This window comes from Aythya fuligula, chromosome 8 (assembly GCF_009819795.1).
Source record: "Aythya fuligula isolate bAytFul2 chromosome 8, bAytFul2.pri, whole genome shotgun sequence".
In the NCBI taxonomy this organism is placed as follows: domain Eukaryota; kingdom Metazoa; phylum Chordata; class Aves; order Anseriformes; family Anatidae; genus Aythya; species Aythya fuligula.
In genome coordinates, this window is record NC_045566.1 from 6,632,013 (window position 1) to 6,649,435 (window position 17,423).

Consider the following 17,423-nt stretch of genomic DNA (forward strand, 5'->3'; position numbering starts at 1 on the left):
TGTAAAATATGTGCTGAATATTAGAGTTGGAGATTAAAAACCTCTAATTTCCTTTAATATGCTATTCATTTTTGTGAAAATATTTCTGCGTCAGATAATGAAAGTGTAACTGGTGTGTTCATGAACGTACAATGATATACTCAGGAAAATAACACATTTAAACTGCAGTTAAGTTATTGATGCAACCCTTGTTTTACTGTTCTAGCTTTTTTAACTTTGTCCCTACAACAATGAATTCCTAAAGGTTGGGGGGGGGAAAAACATAATTATGTGCTGGGGTGACTACTGATTAAAAAAGTTTTTAATGAAATGCAACTAGCTATTGAAAATGGGCTGTACATAGGCAGTGCAGAACTGCTAGGGAACTGACACCTATGGGAAAGCATTATGTATGTTACAAGTATCCTATGCTGAAAAAATGTATTTTTTGCATCTGTGCCATGTAGCTGTGAAGGTGCTTGTCACCATTTCTTATAATGCCCCTCATTTATTTAAAGTGTTTGACTTAGTTAAGACTTCGTTTTTTCTCCTGTCTTCAGCTCTTCGGACTAACAAATCATGTTCAAATTGATCAAATGCATTCTTCTCAATTTGCTTCTCTCAAAAAAACTGTACCCTGTGCAGTGGAGCTTTAGGCAGGGGTGCCACCTACCTCGTATTTCACACTTCGTGAACCACATTGTCAGTGTTCAGCTAACGAATTCTTTTTCCTTTTAACCTCATCCACCCCCTTCTTATTAATGTGCCCATTGTTTCATTATGTCAACCACGTCCTTTCTGTTTGTCCTGCCACTCCCTCTTCTGTGTGTACCTTTCTCTTCTTTCCCCTGTTCATTTCCTTCCACAGCCTGTTACCCCTGTAAGCCTGAAGCTCCCTGAACACTGATTATAATATATGCAACTAATGGTAACAGTTGTGTCAGTATTCCATACCGGGGTGTAGTTTGTTGCTTTTTTTTTCCCTACTTTGTTCTTGAACTTACTCTCCACTTGCTCATTAACTGATACATTTCAGCTGTGTGCACTGCTGTGGTAATTGTTTAGTACAACCTGCTCACCTTGTGTGGGGGGCTGCACGTGAACCCCCCTTTACAAGTGCTAACCCAGTGTAGGTTGATTCAAAACTTTGGGAAATACGGATTATATTTTGCTCCCGTTTCTTCACAACAGGAATTAATGGCTCCTATGTTAACGCAACGGAATCAATAATGCAAAAACAAACTTAAAAACAATCTTTTAATTAGCCGAGAGTGTATTAAGTAATAGCGCATGATTTCTTCGCAGTTTGTGTTTGGAAACGCTTCATAGCTTAGGGCTGAATTGAAAAGCTGGTAACGTGCCCTTGAGGTGAAGGGGCTTGTGCCACATTAGCTCACCTGCCCACCTCCCCCTTCCCAGCACGCAGACCTCCTCCTGTCCCCCTCTCCCCGGGCCGCCCTGTGCCCCCCCAGCCCCTCAGCGGCGCCTCCCTGGGGCGGGCGCTGCCTCAGCCGCTCACCTGCGGGGGCGGCCCCGCGGCGGGGCCCGGCCCGGCCCTGCCCGAACATGCGCCGAGCCTCCCGCCCGCCGCCGCTCCACACCATGCGAGCTGCCTGCGGCGGCCGCCCGCGCCGGGGAGCAGCAGCAGCAGCAGGAGCAGTACCCGCAGTAGCAGCAGTACCAGCAGCGGCCGCCCTCGGCTCCGGCCTCCCTCTCGTACCACAGCGGCTGCAGCCGGGGCCGCCGCCTCCATGGAGCCCCCCGCGGCGGGCGGCAGGTGCGGGGCTGAGGCGGGGCGCGGGAGCCGCCTTCAGCGCGGCGCTGAGGGGGCCGGGGGGCGGCCGGGGGCGGCGCTGCGGGCTCGGGACGGCCCCGTCCCGGCTTATAGGGGGGGACAGGGGGCGGCTGGGCCCGGCTGGGGCATGGCTTTCCCCCTGCTGCTGCCCCCCTTCGAACGGGACCACCGAGGGGGCAGCAGGCGGCTTGCTCTTGTAGGTACCTTGTTTTTTTTTTTTTTTTTTTTTTTTTTTTGCGTAGGAGGTGTAAGCAAATCACCTACCTGCGCTTGCAGTCCTGCAGTAGCTGCATGCAAATTTAACTTTGTCTTCGCCGTCTCACTCAAGAGCGGGGCGATTTCGGCCTCTGAAGTCTGTGGGAGAGCCCGGTGGAGCGAGTCCTTCCCCACCGAGCTGCCAGCACCCCCAGTCACCACAGGGCTCCCCGCCACCCGCCCACAGCAGCAGGGGGATCGCTTCTCTTAGCCCTTCCACGTGTGCCCCTAAAAGCCTTCCCCTGCCCCTAAAGCACATAAACTTGCACTGTGTGCCTTTGAGGGAGTTGTTCCTACGCAGGCTGAATCAGTGTGCAAATAACGTTCTTCCTCGGTGGCGACGACACGTTGCACGTTACAGGCAGGTGCAACGAGGCCTGTTCATGGCTTCCCTGGCTGACACGACTTCTGAAGCCATCTGCTTTACGGGCTGCGTGGGGTAAAACTTGCAGGGCTGTGGTTCCTGGAGGGCATTTCTCTACTCAGAAGGGCAGTCAAGGGTCCATTTGTGCCTCTTGGAGAAGTGTCGAAGAGGTGTTGTGCTCCGTCTCTTCCTGGGTGCTTTCCTCGTGTTTTAACGTTGAAAACAGCATCGGTCTGAGGCTTTAAGTGGTCTGCAGAAACCGTGGCAGAAAATATTTCCTGCATTTTAGATTATATAAGCTATACAGTCGCGCTCATTTTTTGTTGGTGTCACATTCTAGCTCAACAACTCTTTAAAGGAGCAATATTTTTTATTATTATTATTATTTTACTCTCCAGGAGGAAAGTTAGGTCATATGCTTGCAGTGATGATTTTAAATGACATTGTTTGAAGACTGTTGTGCTTCCAGCTCTTGTGCTTGCACTGACAATAGCAGGAGCAAAAAGACTGAGAGATCGCAACCCTGGCTTCATGGTGCTTCAGGATGTTTTGAACGTGCAGAAGGATGTTAGCAAAAGCGCTCAGAAGCAGCAGCAGCTTGTTGAGTGGTGTTGGTTTGGGCAGGCTGTCCCAAAAGTCAGGGTGTGCTAGTGAAGCTGTGGAGAACTTGGTGCTGGGTCCTCTTCTCCTTTCTGTAGCTCCATCTACTGGAATCAGCTGTCGTGTTCCAGCCTGGAATTGCCCTGGGATGTCAGGTACTTCAGATGTTTCAGTTACTGTGCTACAAAGTGCTGAAAACAAGTTGCATTATGTTTCAGGTTTTCACTAATTATTGGGAAAAATATTACTATTTCCATATTATACTTCCCATTTTACTCAAAACCGCACCTTTAAAACCGCATTGAAGATCCTAGAAAACACTTTTGTAGGGCTGAGCTTGTGGTTTCTTAGGTTTTGGACGTGTTTTGGGAACAGAGTGAAATTATTAGGTCATGTTTGGAGGACATGATGGTCTAGTGGACTGCTTGGAACTGAAAACAAAATGCCTTTTTTTTTTTTTTTTAATAGAGGCGATGGAAAATGACCTCGCATTTTGCAGATTTTCAGCTTTTGTCTTCACTTTGATAATAACAAAATTTCGGTTGTCTTTTGTGGACAAGCAATAGTGAAAAGATGGCCTGAATATCAGGGTGGGCATTCAGATGTACTTGGCTTAACGGCTTAAATCTTGAATGCAAATCAGATAGAAGGCACTACAGACCTTGCACATGCTTCTTACTTTCTTTCTCTTTGGCTCTGAATAAAATTGTTTTCCTGAATTGGTGAAATCTTCTCACTACATCTGCGTCATTTTTTTTTTTTGACCAATGTCTGTTTCTTGTCAGAAATGGAAAAAATGCCAGAAAGTTCCCAGACTGCTCTGTTTCCGAGTCCCAAATCATCCTTGCTTTTTATTTTTTCAGTCCCCGTGTAACTTTCTCAGTTGTTTCTTCACTCTGTGAAATGGGGAGAATAATAACTGTCTGCCTCTTCAGGCGGTTGTGCCTAAGAATAATGTTCAAAATGGCTTTAGAAGCACTGATTGCCAAGAAAACTTGCTACTAGTGCTTTTTTTTCTGTTCTTGGGTATTGATTCAATTCTCAGGTTCAAGAGAATTATAAAAGGGTTGTATTGAAGTACTGTGCTTGAATTTTTATTTAATTGGAGAGAATGTGGCATTGTTATTGGCCAAGGTACCATGAAGTATGCTGTGCAGATAACTTCTCAAACACAAAGTTAGTTTATTGGAAGCTTTCAGGGAAATATGCTCTGAAATGTCACGCAAAGCAATGATGAAAGGCTAAGCAGCAATCCCCTATTTGTGCAAAATTTTTTTGTGTTGTTCCTCCATGTAATTTTGATGAGAGCATAAAGCAGTTCAGCAATGGAGTTGGAACAAAAACATGGTTTCTTTTTTTAAGTTGCAATAAAACATGACCGAGTAGTTCATTTAGAAAAAGATTTGCATATTTTTAACACAAAACAAACAAAACATTGCAGCTCAGAATAAATAAGGCTGGAAGAATACATTTTGGGCCAAAATGTATATTTCATCCCTTCCACATTTTCATCTCATTGAAATCTGAAAGAGCCGGAGTGTAAGCCAACATGAAAAAGTACAAACCAGACTTTGCAAAATGCTGAAATAGGATGTAGGGCTAGCTATTTTGGGACCTACCAATCACTCTTTATTCAGTTGATTATTGGTAGGCAGTGGAGAATCCAACCAAAAGTGAATATTCTCCAGTATCGCTCCCTCACTTCCCGCTGAATCTTATGTCAGTAGCTTCACCTCTAGCCTGATCTTGCACTACTTTAAAAATTGAAAATAATGGATATTTTCTGGCTTCTTATGATGAACATGGCAGATATGAACTTGCATTTTGCAAAAGCCTTTTTGTGTGTGCATGCTGTGTACCTAGGTGTGCTCAGCACTAGTGCAGGACAATGGTCTGGCTCAGCTCTTGTTGAATTCTCATCGGTTTTAACATGAACAGGATTAGGCCTTTAAAAAGTCATAATCAGAGGTGTAGGGTGACCACACGTAGTAAAACTGAGACAGAGGATTTGGGAAAAAGGGCAAATGGGTATTGTAAGGTTGTCTAAATACCTTAAAACTCTTAAAAAAAAAAGGAGGAAAAAAAAAAAAGAAAAAAAGCCATAATATGAATTACATTTGTGTTTCAAATTGTCATAAATTGTAGAGTATTTGAATTGGTAAAGAGGAGCTGGTAAAAGTTAAGCATTAACGCAGACTGATTTACAGATGAAAATTTACTCTGAGTTGCAGTGTTCCTGTAAATTCCTGTAATGCTGAATGTATTTGTTTTCTTTTAATATTGACCCTGTGTGAGCTGATTTTTCTGTGTGCATTCCAACCGGTTAGTGCAGCTTTAGGAGGTTGGGTTGATAATCTTAATTTTTTCTCGTTGTGTTTGGTGCAGGCAGTTTGACTAACCGGGACTGATCTCCCCCAGTGCTGCATTTAGCCCTCCGTAAGCAGCTGTGGCAGTAGAACACTCCTGCTCACGGAAAGGGAGCCACAAAAGTGACACAAATACTTCTCATTTGTCTGAACAAATCTACCTAAATGAATTTATTGCATTGTTTGCCTGTTCAAATACAGGATGAGAACTGTCAACGTAATGCAACCTAGATCCTGCTCGGTGCAAGTTAAACAGTGGTGGGACCGAGAGCACGACAGAAGTCTTTGCTGGACTTTGTTCCTCTCCCATGACTTTTTTGCCACATCCCATTGTTCTGTGAGCTGTTTCTGAAATGTGAGAGCCAAAAGCACGAGCGTATTTTTAACAGAAAGTTTCCAATGTTGCTGAGACACCAGCAGCTTGGCACTTTCAGAGCTGAGTTAGCCCTGGAAAAGGACTGTGTCATGGTCCCTGTGCAACCTGAAGTACTGACTAAGGTCTCTCGAATTGCAGAATTGCATTGCATTTGTGTTTCCATACTTCAAACCTTTCCAATTGCTGTGTTGTTGGTAGAAGCAGTGACATTTCTGCAGCACCCGGGAGTGTTAGTCACAGGCCACAAATGTGTCCAAGAGCACAAAGATAAATGCTGAGGTATTTCTCGCTTGGCACACGGATCAGGAAGGGGTATGGTAGAATTAATTTTCTTGCATAAACTTATTTGCTTCCAAATTATGAAAAAGTTTGTGCATTGTCTGAAAACTGAATGCGAATGAATTATTAACCAGACTGGTTCTTCTTTTCATGATAATGGAGCAGATTGGTTTGGTTCCGTTCTGTTCAGTGGTGGTGTTTCTGAAGATGTGCAGTGGAAAGGTAGCCGGTGTGTCGGCAAGCCAAGCTGTGTTATGTTGGAGGTGTCTTAAATCAGATCCGAGCACATACATCACAGTTGCTTAAACAAACTTGTGAGCTGAATCTGCAGCCCTTCAGATGAACAGGACGTGCTCCATGCCTTCGGCACAGCAAGGCCGTGTGCCGAGCAGTCCCTGCTGGCTGCAGAAATGCTTTGGTGGAAGAGCAGCAGCAGAAGGCAGCCATGCTCTGCAGGCAGGTACCGCTGGGGTGAAGGCAGAACCCAGCTTGGCATTTGCTGGAGTAGCTCTGCTGATGTTTCTGCCTAAGATTAAAGCGGTGCCAGTCATTACTGAGCACAATTGTGCTAATGCTGTGCAAGCCCTGCGACAGAAGGTCCCCGGTATGATTACAGAGGTTTTGCTGAGAAGTTCCTTTGGAACTGGAAGATAATCTTTCCCTTGGATGCTTTTGTCTCACTTGCTTTAAGTGTTAGTGACTAGATGTGGCTGTGAAAAGAGGGGGTGCTTCCACTGCTCCCTGTGTCTCCTGGTTGTGGGGGGAAGAGGTGGCTACCGAGTCACCAGCACTTGGTTCTCTCTGGGGTGGTTTCCATCAAGGACTGGGCAGTTTGGTTCTGTTCAACTCTGTTTCTTATTCTCCTCCTCCAAATTAAGGCATCCATGCACACAACCTAAGCTGATTTACACAGATAACATAGATTTAGCAGAGAAATGTGTCCATATTTTTGATATGACTGATTTAACTTGCTCTCGGCATTTCGCAATACTGAAAGAGCTCTTGAATTATTTTCAAAAGCATTATTATAAAGGTTTGTAGCCACAAACTTCAGGCTTATCTTTTTTTTTTTTTTCTCCAAAGGTCAGATAAATACTGAGTTCAGATGGGTCAGTGGTTCAGCGTTTTGTAGAGCATGAGTTTCAAGATTCTTTTTATTAAAGAAATCCATAAAGCCAATGACAAGTCATATCAGCATATGTGCTGAAAACTTACAGTAAGAAATGAGTGAACATCACACGTGCAGGAAAATAAAACCTATGCAGAAACATTGTAACCCCCATCCTCCAAAAAATCTCCCCCTCCCTTTTTTTGACCATGCAAAACATCCTGGTTCTTGTGCTTTGGAGAACGCTTTACTTTTCGTTAAGATTCATGGATTTAATTTTGCTTAGCTTGCTTATATATTTCATTCAATGTTGCTGTTTGGATAAAAAGCATTTGATGTTTAAGCAAAAAGAGCGTTGCCCTAAGCTGTCCTGAGTAATTGTGCTTCTGAGTAGAGTCAGTGGGGATGCAGTACAGTGGGATCAGGTCTTACGCTAAGCCGCAGGATATACTGGAATTGTGATTTGTGAAGCACCCCAGCTGTGGTCCCCAGGGCAGAGAACGATGATTTCATAAATAATCAGGCCACAATGAGAACCATCTGATTGTCCTTACAAGACCTGCAGCCAAAAATCAGGAAACGGAAAGAAGCTTTCAAAACTGAGGAGAAAAGAGCCGAAATGTGGAGATGTTCCTGATCTTAATTTCTTCGGTTTGTTTCCTTTAGTTCAAAGAAAACATTGGTATGTGTGTTGGAAGAGAAGCTGCATGATGAAGGTCTGAGAGTATAATTGTTACTGGACAAGTGATGCTCAAAGGCAAACCAGCCAGCTCAAGTCCTGAAGACCTTGGCAGGGACAGGCAGAGCCTTCACCATGCAGAGCTCCAAAGAATAATTTTGGCCATACAATATCAGCGAGACATGGGATAAACAGCTAGTGAAAATGATGAACAGTCCTTCCCGAGTAGCTCAGGATCATGGCGTAGAAGCACCTTGGTTAATTGTAAGTGGTAATTAGCAGTTATTCCCAAGTGGGGAAAAAAGCAGTGATGTCTTTTATGTCTGGTTGTAGCCCAGGTATGCGCTGCTGTTACAGACTTGTAAGGAACCATTAAAGGGCAGCCTGTGGCTCTATTAGGATAATTTTTATAGCAAATGCAGCACAGGCTTTTCCTGTACAGGATGTCATAAAACAGCAAGAGATTTAATCAGGTGTGTTAACGTCTCAGAGTATCTTCCTGAAATTATCATCTGCTTGTTTATCGGTTTTTGGGTCTTCCTTCAGCAGCTGACATCTCCAGGATTGCCGTGTGTAATCTAACAAATAGGACCATGTACAGGAGGAAGGACACATAATTTTTGACATTAGATTATATGCTCTTGGAGAAACTGACTTAGATAAATTAGATCATAACTGAACAACTTGCCCAGTCCAGCTGTCTTGGTGAGCGAGCTCAGTGCTGCCGGCTGCAGCTGCTGCCCTTGGGCCCAGGACCAGCGCTGCCGATGTGCCAGCAAAGCAGTTGGGGAGCATACACTGCTTTATTTTGGACAAAATCGGCCAGATGAGCTCACTCCACTGATTCAATTGTTTATGCTAACCCATTTTGCGTGACTCTAAAGAGAGAATTTTACCAAGACTGTAAAAAAATGTATTGCATCAAAAGCAGCGTGGCCAGCAGGGTGAGGGAGGGGTTTGTGCCCCTCTGCTCTGCTCTCGTGAGACCCCACCTGGAGCCTGCATTCAGCTCTGGCTCCCAGCACCAGAAGGACATGGACGTATTAGAGCAAGTCCAGAGGAGGCCACGAGGATGATAAAGGGGTTGGAGCTCCTCTCCTATGAAGACAGGTTGAGGGAGCTGGGGTTGTTCAGTCTGGAGAAGAGAAGGCTCTGGGGAGACCTTATAGTGGTCTTCCAGTACCTAAAGGGGTTGCAGGAAAGCCAGGGAGGGATTCTTTGTCAGGGGTATAGTGATAGGACAAGGAGGAATGGTTTTAAACTAAAAAAGGATAGATTTAGATTAGAAGGAGGAAATTCTTTACTCAGAGAGTGGTGAGGTACTGAACAGGCTGCCCAGAGAAGTTGTGGCTGCCCCATCCCTGGAGGTGCTCAAGGCCAGGCTGGATGGGGCTTTGGGCAACCTGGGCTGCTGGGAGGTGTCCCTGCCATGGGCAAGGTTGGAATTAGGTGATCCTTAAGGTCCCTTACAACCCAAACCACTCCGTGATTGCATGAAAGCCTCCTGAAGCTCTGGGAACCCCCAGCAACCTGCAGTTTGGTTGTGGACTCAAGCCTGTTTTGCGGAGACTCCTTGCTGGGAAGAAGCACATTCTTGTCTCACCTGTCTGCTTCTCAGCAATTCCTGCCTCAGCTCTCCTGCGTTTCGCCTGGCCTCACTTGACTCTCCCTCCTGGCTCCCAGGCTTCCGACGTGGTCCTCTGCTGCGTGCAGTCATTGTCATTGATTCGGCTCCCTGATCACAGGGATGCTTGCCTTCTGCCTCGCTCGCACTGCGTGACAGACAGCTCTGCAGATCACAGCCCAGGCTGGCAGCTACCAGCACCTTCCAGACCAGCGGTGCCCGGCGGTTCCTGCCCCTTGCGTGGGGCAGCGTGGTGCCCTGGCGGGGAGCAGCGAGATGCTCAGTGCCCTGCCCTGCCCTGCATGCGCGGAGCAGCGCCCGGTGCCTGCTGCTGCTGCTGCTGGGTGCTGCTGCCCGGCCGCCCCACGGGCGCAGTGCGGGTGAGGATGTCAGAGCACACCGGAGGGCTGATGGAAAGGTAGGTGGCCGGGCTCCCGGCTTCCCCTCTGGGGCAGGGGTGGTGCTGATCTTACAGTGGAAAGCAGGAGAGGATCCGCAACCCGCTCGCTGAAGCATGACTAATCACTTTGCTAAAAGGCTCGGTGTTTTCGAGTTGGAAGTCTGGCTTTTTTTTTCCCTCTTTACAGCTATAAGCGATCAGTTGTAGCATTGATGAGAGGCGTGAGCCCTTTACCTGGGAGCTACATCAAATGCTTTCCCTGGAGCACCGGGGAGGTGCACAACTTGGGTTTTGCTGCTGCTGGGGGTGGCACTGTGCTAATAATTCTTACTCCTGTAAAGATGCCAAGTAATCAGTGCATCTTGTTTGTGCTTTGAGCTTCAACAGCATGTGTTGTTTTTTTTTTTTAAATCATCTTTCTGTTTTAAAAGGAGTACTGTGAAAAGGTTTAATTGTATTGAATGGAGTTTGATTTGTAATTCTCTGCGTGGAGGGAAACATATCAAAACAAAAATATAAAAATGTTGCTAGTCTAAATATTTTAAAGCAGAGGAAAGTATGTTTTATGCACTTCTAAATCTGCTATTTGTTTCAGGGCTACAGGTTTAAAAAGGCATGCAAGAACTGCAATACACACAAACAGTGATTGGCAAAGTTTTAGTTATTACGGTAAGCGAGGCTCAGAATAGATTCCAGGAGGTGGGCAGACGTGATATTGCATTTTGTGTGAGGCAGATGCCAAGACTTGGTTAATCAATGTTTGCAAAGCACTTGGGGAGTCTCCTGGGTGCAGGACGACTTGCAGCGTATCTCAAGTGTGAAGTCAGCAGCCACTGTGAACGGCGTTGTGTGATGTTTCTCTCAGATTTATAATCCCGATTTTCCTGTGTATAATTTTGCCCTTTCTTCTTTGCAGTCATTATTCATAAAGTCAAAACTGAAACGCAGCTGAAGCGGTTATTACTGATGCTATCTGTTTGTTCTGTGCTCCCCTATCTTTTTTTCCTTAAGAAGATATCAGGATTTTGCTTCCTGGTGTTCCTTTCAGCAGGCTGTGTGTTTTGGCTGGTGGAGTCAGAAACCCAATGAGGATTTTTTTTTTTTTTAATTTTGTTGTGGTAATTTTGTGTACAGACTTGGATACGACATATTAATGCAATATAGCTCTTTGATCATTAGATGCAGATGTTTCATCTGTCCTGACACTGACCAGGTTACTTTAACTTTGTTAGTGCAAGGTCTAATTTGTTTCTTCTGTGGTTTTTTGTCCAGCAGTTCTGATGGTGAGGAAGTTGGGCCAAATTTTTTCAGCTGGCCTGTCTTATCCCATTGCCAGTAACCCAAAGATCAGCTGAGAACCCCCGTGAAAGGTCAGGCTGACATCTAAATGCTGTGAAGGAGAAAAGTACAGTCAGACTAAGCCACAAAGATAATCTTCTGACTTCTGAGATGCAGCAGCAGTTTTTTGTTTGAGTGCAGCATCACTTCTTAAGGACAGTGACGTTCCCGGGAGCACGCACAATGTGAAATTTTAGCCAACCTGTGAGCAGTAGTAGTCTACTGGGCAGAAACCAAGCTGAATGTGAGCTGAACTAAAGCAGCTGTTACAGCAGCAGGCAAAATAATAATTTGATGCAGTTTGGAAACATCTCATCCTTAAGAAAGAGGCAATCAAACTAACCTCTCATCTCTGTGAGCCTTACACACAGTCAAAGTGTGTGTTGTCACCCAGTGCTTCTGTGTTCATGAGAAATGAGCTCATAAAATTGCTAGAATTAGGAAGGCAATGGGAAGGCTAGCACTGAAGATGGGAAGTTGAAATGTAGAAGTAATGCACTGGTAGAAGGAGAACAGATGTGCTGAGTTTATTCTCTCTTCTTCTGGCAGGTCACCAACATCAGACCTCAACACGGCATTGCATGAGTGCATGGCAGCTCTGGATTTATTTCTTAGCAACAAGTTCTCAGATGCTTTGGCTTCTTTACAAGCAAAGTAAGTTGGTTACTTATACCAGTTTTCCTTTGTTTATCTCTCCTTGCTTCACCATCTCACGAGAATTGCCTAGACAGCTAGTTCTCTATCAATAATTGATAAGGCTATGGTTTTGGTTCAGAAAGGGATGGTAAATAATATATTAAGTTTTTGGCAAGACAGAATAAGTGTTTTACATGTGGTTGAGTAAGTAATGTGATTGATCAAAGGTAACTACAAAAAGTACTGAATTGCTATCCAGAAAAGTAACCATTTAGCTATAGCACAGTATGTGAGATTCTTAACTCTGGAAAGAATTAAGTCTGACTTCTGTCACCCCCCACCCCATTTTCTCACATACAGCCAAGTTTGTAGTTTTGTGCCTAAATCAGCAACTGACAGGGTGTTGTCAGGCTTGAGATGTGTTACTGTAGGTTTGAATTTAAATTTATAAGTTTACTTTGTGACTGGATTATTTATTTATTTTCAAATACCTAACTGCTTGCAGAAACTTTCTCACAGCTTATTTTACAGTTCAGTGCTGCGGTCATGCATTCTCTTTCCTAATTACATGTTGCCTGGCTGCAAGCAGTGAGGTCAAAAAATAACTTTTAAAAATTGTCTCATCAGTTTCTGTGATTTTTTTTCATACCCTGGCCTTAAGTTACCTGTGCTCTTGGATTCTTGAAGTCTGTGGTTAATTTACATTTTTTTCCCTCAGTTTGCACCATGTATTTTTGAGCTAGCAGGAAATGACATTGTACGTTCTTCCAGGTCACTGGATTATCAAACAAGTAAAATTCACAGGTGATACAGGTCCTCTCTTTTGCCAGTTCAATTTGTCTTCTCCTTTATCCTTGACTGCATGACTTGAGAAGTGTTTGAGGTTATCAGTGATCTAATGGGTCACGTAATAGAGCTCTGGGTACTGGCATGCAGAAGTTCAGAGAAGGCACATGCAAACACTTTTCAGCAAACATTATGACCCTTTACATTTGCTACAGACCAGGATGAGGCCTCAGATGTCCTCAGCAGGCGCAGCAGGTCGATCAGGTTGCATCAGCTTCCTTTCCACCCAATTACCTTTTACTCGCCTCGCTCGTGTTATACATGAGTGTAGTCGTCAGTGTTCTGCATCTCCTTTGCTTCCTCTTCCCAAGTCCTCCCCAAGCTGTGACTGCCCTGGCAGGAGCATGTGTTAGAAATGCATCAGGGATAAATCTGTTTTGCTTTGCTGGGCTATCGGCCTCAGTCTTTGGCACCAGAATCTGTAGCTTACCCATTTAAGTACACAGTGTGGAAGACATTCATAATAAATGGTAGGCTCAGGCATATTACTAACACTGGGTTTATTCACAGCAGTGTTGTTTTGTGTTTATGTATCATCAGAAGATATCATTGAAATGGCAAGAATAATTGTTGTCATTAAGTTCTGATGGTAAAGCCCCTGTGCCCATCTGGAAATGCTTACTCAGTGTTTAGCACAGAATGGGGAGATACTTTTGGAGATCCCAAAGCGCTGCAAAAGCTTGTGTGGCTGTGGTGTTTTTTTACCCCATAAATCCATTTTTCTTGTATTGCATATGGTTTCCATTCAGCTTTTGTCAGGCCCTGCAGAATACATTTCATGAGCTGCCATTCCATTTTTGTACCTGAGTGTGTTGCATATTGCAAAACCATTTTGAAACAGGTTTTTCATGTTAGCCTGTTACGAGGAGGCCTTATTCCTGTTGTCCTTTGGCAGCAGGGAAATACAGGCTTATGATCTTTGCAAGTGCATCGCAGAACCAGGATGCTAAATTTCCCCACAGATGATATCCATTATGAACACACTCCATCTCTTCAGGGAACGACAAGAGCTGTGGAGTGGGCACATGTGGTAATATGGAGTATTTTCTTTGGGAGTCATCAATTCCTCACTGCTGCCTTTTAGCATGCTGAGATTTGAAATTGGTTTTCACAGTCCATAAACATACTATCTTTGTTTAAAGAAATACTTTTCAGTTTTTACACGCTTGTAAAGAATATCTTATCCTAAATTTTGCAGCTTTGCCACTTAAGATGTTGTAGGACATACTCTGCTCTGTATTACATTGCTGCAGATTCACTAAATTACTCACATTTGGCTTCCACGATAAATGTATTTCCAACTGATTTGTACCATGTGTAGCTGAGAACAGATTTTGGCAATGGATGAGAATTAAAATCGGAAGATCTCTCTTAGCAGCTTAAAAAGAAATATCTAAGGATATTGTCTAGACTTGTGTTGAGATAAAGCTCTTTTTTCCTGTTAGAAAAAAACATATGCTCCATAAAGATGAGGACTTGTTTCATAAAAATCTTAGTCTAGTGTTTTTTCTTCATGTTAGGTAACATTTTGTTTCCTCAGCTACCTTTTAAGTTTTAGAGTTAGTTTTCTTTCTTATCATTAAAACTCTCGTTGCTCTGGTTCTCTTGTGGTTCCTGCAGTAGGTTTAATTAGTTTAATCTCTTATATAGAATATTCATATTCAGACTAAGAACACCAAGAAATTCCTTAAATTTAGCTCCCAAACAAAATGTTTATTTTTAATATACACCCTGGTAACTGTGACAATGGGTAACGCTAAAACTGACTTGTCTCGGGGGTGGGGACAAATCTTCTGTTCCTCCTCAACCCCAAGATACAGCAAATCAATTAAAAGCTGACTAGGTTTTCGTTCTCTTGTAATTGCAAACAGATAATTAGCACTGAAAGAGTTGATAACAGTGAGATTTCCCCTTCCCTTCTGTGAAACAAATGTTTAATATTTTAACAATTATCCTGAAGGAAAGCATATCATAATCACCTGATGGTTTGCTGATGTCAGATTGCTTGGGAGAATAGTAAATAATAAAGATAAATTCATGACGCAGAGCAATCTGGATCATTGGGTAAGCTGCAACACATCTGTCTTGCTGCTTGCAATATTATAAAAACGAGAGTGATTCATTCTGGGCAGTTGACTTTAACCTGGAAATAGTCTCCCCAAAGCCCCTGCAGATGCCGGTAGAATGTTAATTCCAGAGAGACTGCGTCTGAAAGGTAAGCTCAGTCCTGTGATGTATGAATATGACAGGTGGGTACGGAGACATTCTGGTACTGCTTTGCTGGTTACTTGTACAACTGTTATACTCTGCACAGCGGAGTTCTAGAATACTTATTTACCATCACTGGAATTTTTTTAATACAAATTACAATATTCAATGTTATTTTTTCTATTCTAAGTTTTTAAAGGTTATTAAGCTTTGAATGGGAACCTTTTAATGTCTGCCTTCATTGTGTGGTGAAATGTTCTTGTACTGTAGAGCAAAAGCAAATATGATGCTGCTCAGTGAGGTGTTGGAGCGTGCCATGAGAACTAGCCAAGAAGGTGTGTGATTGTCATACTGAGCAGTACAAGAGTAAGGGGGAGCACATGGAGGTAGCTTCAAGGTCTAGAAAGTGTTTGGATAAAAATCATGTCCTCCAACAATGTCCTGAGGGGGAAAAAAAAAAAAAGGCTGTTATATTTCATCCTGAATCCATCCATATAAAATGCAGGCCTTAAAACAAAATGTAACTGGCAGTTTCAGTTATTCATTTAGTATAAATAGCTTAGATAACTGCTACATTTGTTTACAAATGGTTGCATTGCTGTCTATCTCCCAGATGAAGAAAAAAAATACTAAGTTTTGATGCTGATAAATACCAGTTGCATAATAAGAAACATTAACCTACTTTAATCTCCTGTAAAATACTATAAGCAAAATAGATGAAACCATTGATTAGGGAAGGAGTGATTTTGCATCAGAAGCAAATTGTTGGAGAGAAAAATCCCTCTTCACCATTGTATACTTGAAAGTATAAATTTTCCTTTCAGTACAGTGGATTTTATGTTTATCTGCTTTGATTTTGAAAGCAAATTTCTAAAATTTTGGAAGAGGTCTATTTTAGTGCCTTTTCTGTGCATTGAATGTGAAACTTGGAAAGGGTTTTATTTTAATAAAGGTGAGATGAATTGTGTTTCTTTGTGCCCGCTGCGGCTGATGACTAATCAAGTGAACAGGAACACTTCATCAGGTTGGCATATTACAATATGTTTTTTTTTTTTTTTTCTGCTTTGCATTGTCAGTCTACTGAAAGAATCTTGATCCAGGAGGCCAAGACAGAGCTGTCATGGCTCTGCTGGATTTTAAGTTAATTTCTCCATTATTAGTTTGTTCTTTTTTCACATTGGAAACGAGATGGCTGTCAGTATAGTTCAGGGGCTCCCAGTACTTACAGCAGTAGGTGATTTCCCCACACAGCTTTTCTGCTAGATGGGTTTAGAGGTTGCTTAGAGAAGCTTTTTAGGTAACCTGTGGACATGGTGTGGGCAACAAGGAATTAAGGACAGTCACAGAACATGGACTGCTCTGTGGCTTAAAGATGTGCACTGCACATTTCTTTGGTACAGCCCGCCTGCTCTGTGCCATGTGTGTTGGAAAAAGTGGCCCTTTGGCATCGTTATGGAGGGTGGCGAGGGAAGCACCAGGTATCTGTGTAATGCTGTCTGTGCCGGTACCAGGTATTATTTTAATCCCTAAATCTCAAAACATACATATAACGAGGCAAGTCAGGATCATATAATCACTGGGATTTCTTTTTGGTGATTTCATTGTGTAGTGTCATCGAGAGGGGGTTACTTTAGATATAGAAGAGGTTATTTTTTTAGTCTCCGGAAAATATTAACCGAACATCAGGGACTCCTGAGGACATTTCAGGGTTTTTCACTCCACTCAGCGAAAGAATCAATGCGTGGATTCAGACCAGCACTGTGAGTTACCAGATCACTGTTGGGGTGACTGTCCAGATCAATGCAGGGTTGTCTTAGGCTACCATAACATTATCTTTCAGTACAATCCAGGTATCAAAACCTGGGGAGGCAAATGTCTTCCTGGGAGAGGAAGTGGGTGAATTGAGGTGTCTTTAGAGCGTGGCTTTTCTCCTTAAAATAAAATCACACAATCATGGAGTGGCCAAGGTGGGAAGGGACCTCTGGAGGTGGTCTTGTTCATCTGCCTGCTCAAGTAAGGTCTCAGCCCAGATTGCTGTTAGCCCTCAAGAGCATGTTGCTGGCACATCACTTTCTGCTTGGAAAAAAAGCACAACGAGGTCACTCATTTTGAAAAACAAACACCTGAAGTGCATGTATGGAGAATAGGCGTACTGTTTGATTGCAGGTATTTGTGTATATTCCCTGCAGTAGGGAACTATCTGATCCATTCTAAAAGTGTAAACAATGGAAATAACAAATGTAGCTCTTTAGCAGTGTTTGTCTAAGTCATGGAGTTTGTCATGGGTGAATTAGCAAGGCCCACAGAGTTCCTGTGGCAGGAATTCATCTGAGCTTTCTCTTCAACCTGTTTCCCAAGTCATCTTGATTGGACCTCTAGGCCTGAGGATATTTTGATTCATTTGCAGGTGGTTATAACATACATGGCTACTGCATGAATGCTGGAAATGCAAGCAATATGTAAACCCTTCCCAACAGAGAAAAGGTGCTGGTAATGGCTGCAGATGGAATTTACTTGTCTTCCCTTGCATTCTTGTCAAAGTTTTTAAGCTTTCTGTAAAAGAAGCATCA

At 43.4% G+C, this 17,423-nt stretch overlaps 1 protein-coding gene across 3 annotated transcripts in view; it reads left to right on the forward strand.

The window, feature by feature from the left end:
* The first annotated feature begins 1,735 nt into the window (after positions 1 to 1,735).
* TTC39A (tetratricopeptide repeat domain 39A) overlaps positions 1,736 to 17,423 on the forward strand; it is a 45,046-nt gene continuing 29,358 nt past the window's right edge. Inside the window, exons 1-2 of one of the 3 annotated variants that reach the window (XM_032192080.1) lie at positions 1,736 to 1,756; positions 11,713 to 11,817. In XM_032192080.1, coding sequence (XP_032047971.1) covers positions 11,753 to 11,817 — 65 coding nt within the window. In that variant the 5' untranslated portion in view covers positions 1,736 to 1,756; positions 11,713 to 11,752. Of the gene's footprint in view, positions 1,757 to 9,780; positions 9,844 to 10,457; positions 10,495 to 11,712; positions 11,818 to 17,423 lie in introns of those variants that run through there. The other 2 variants (XM_032192079.1, XM_032192081.1) reach the window with 2 other exon arrangements.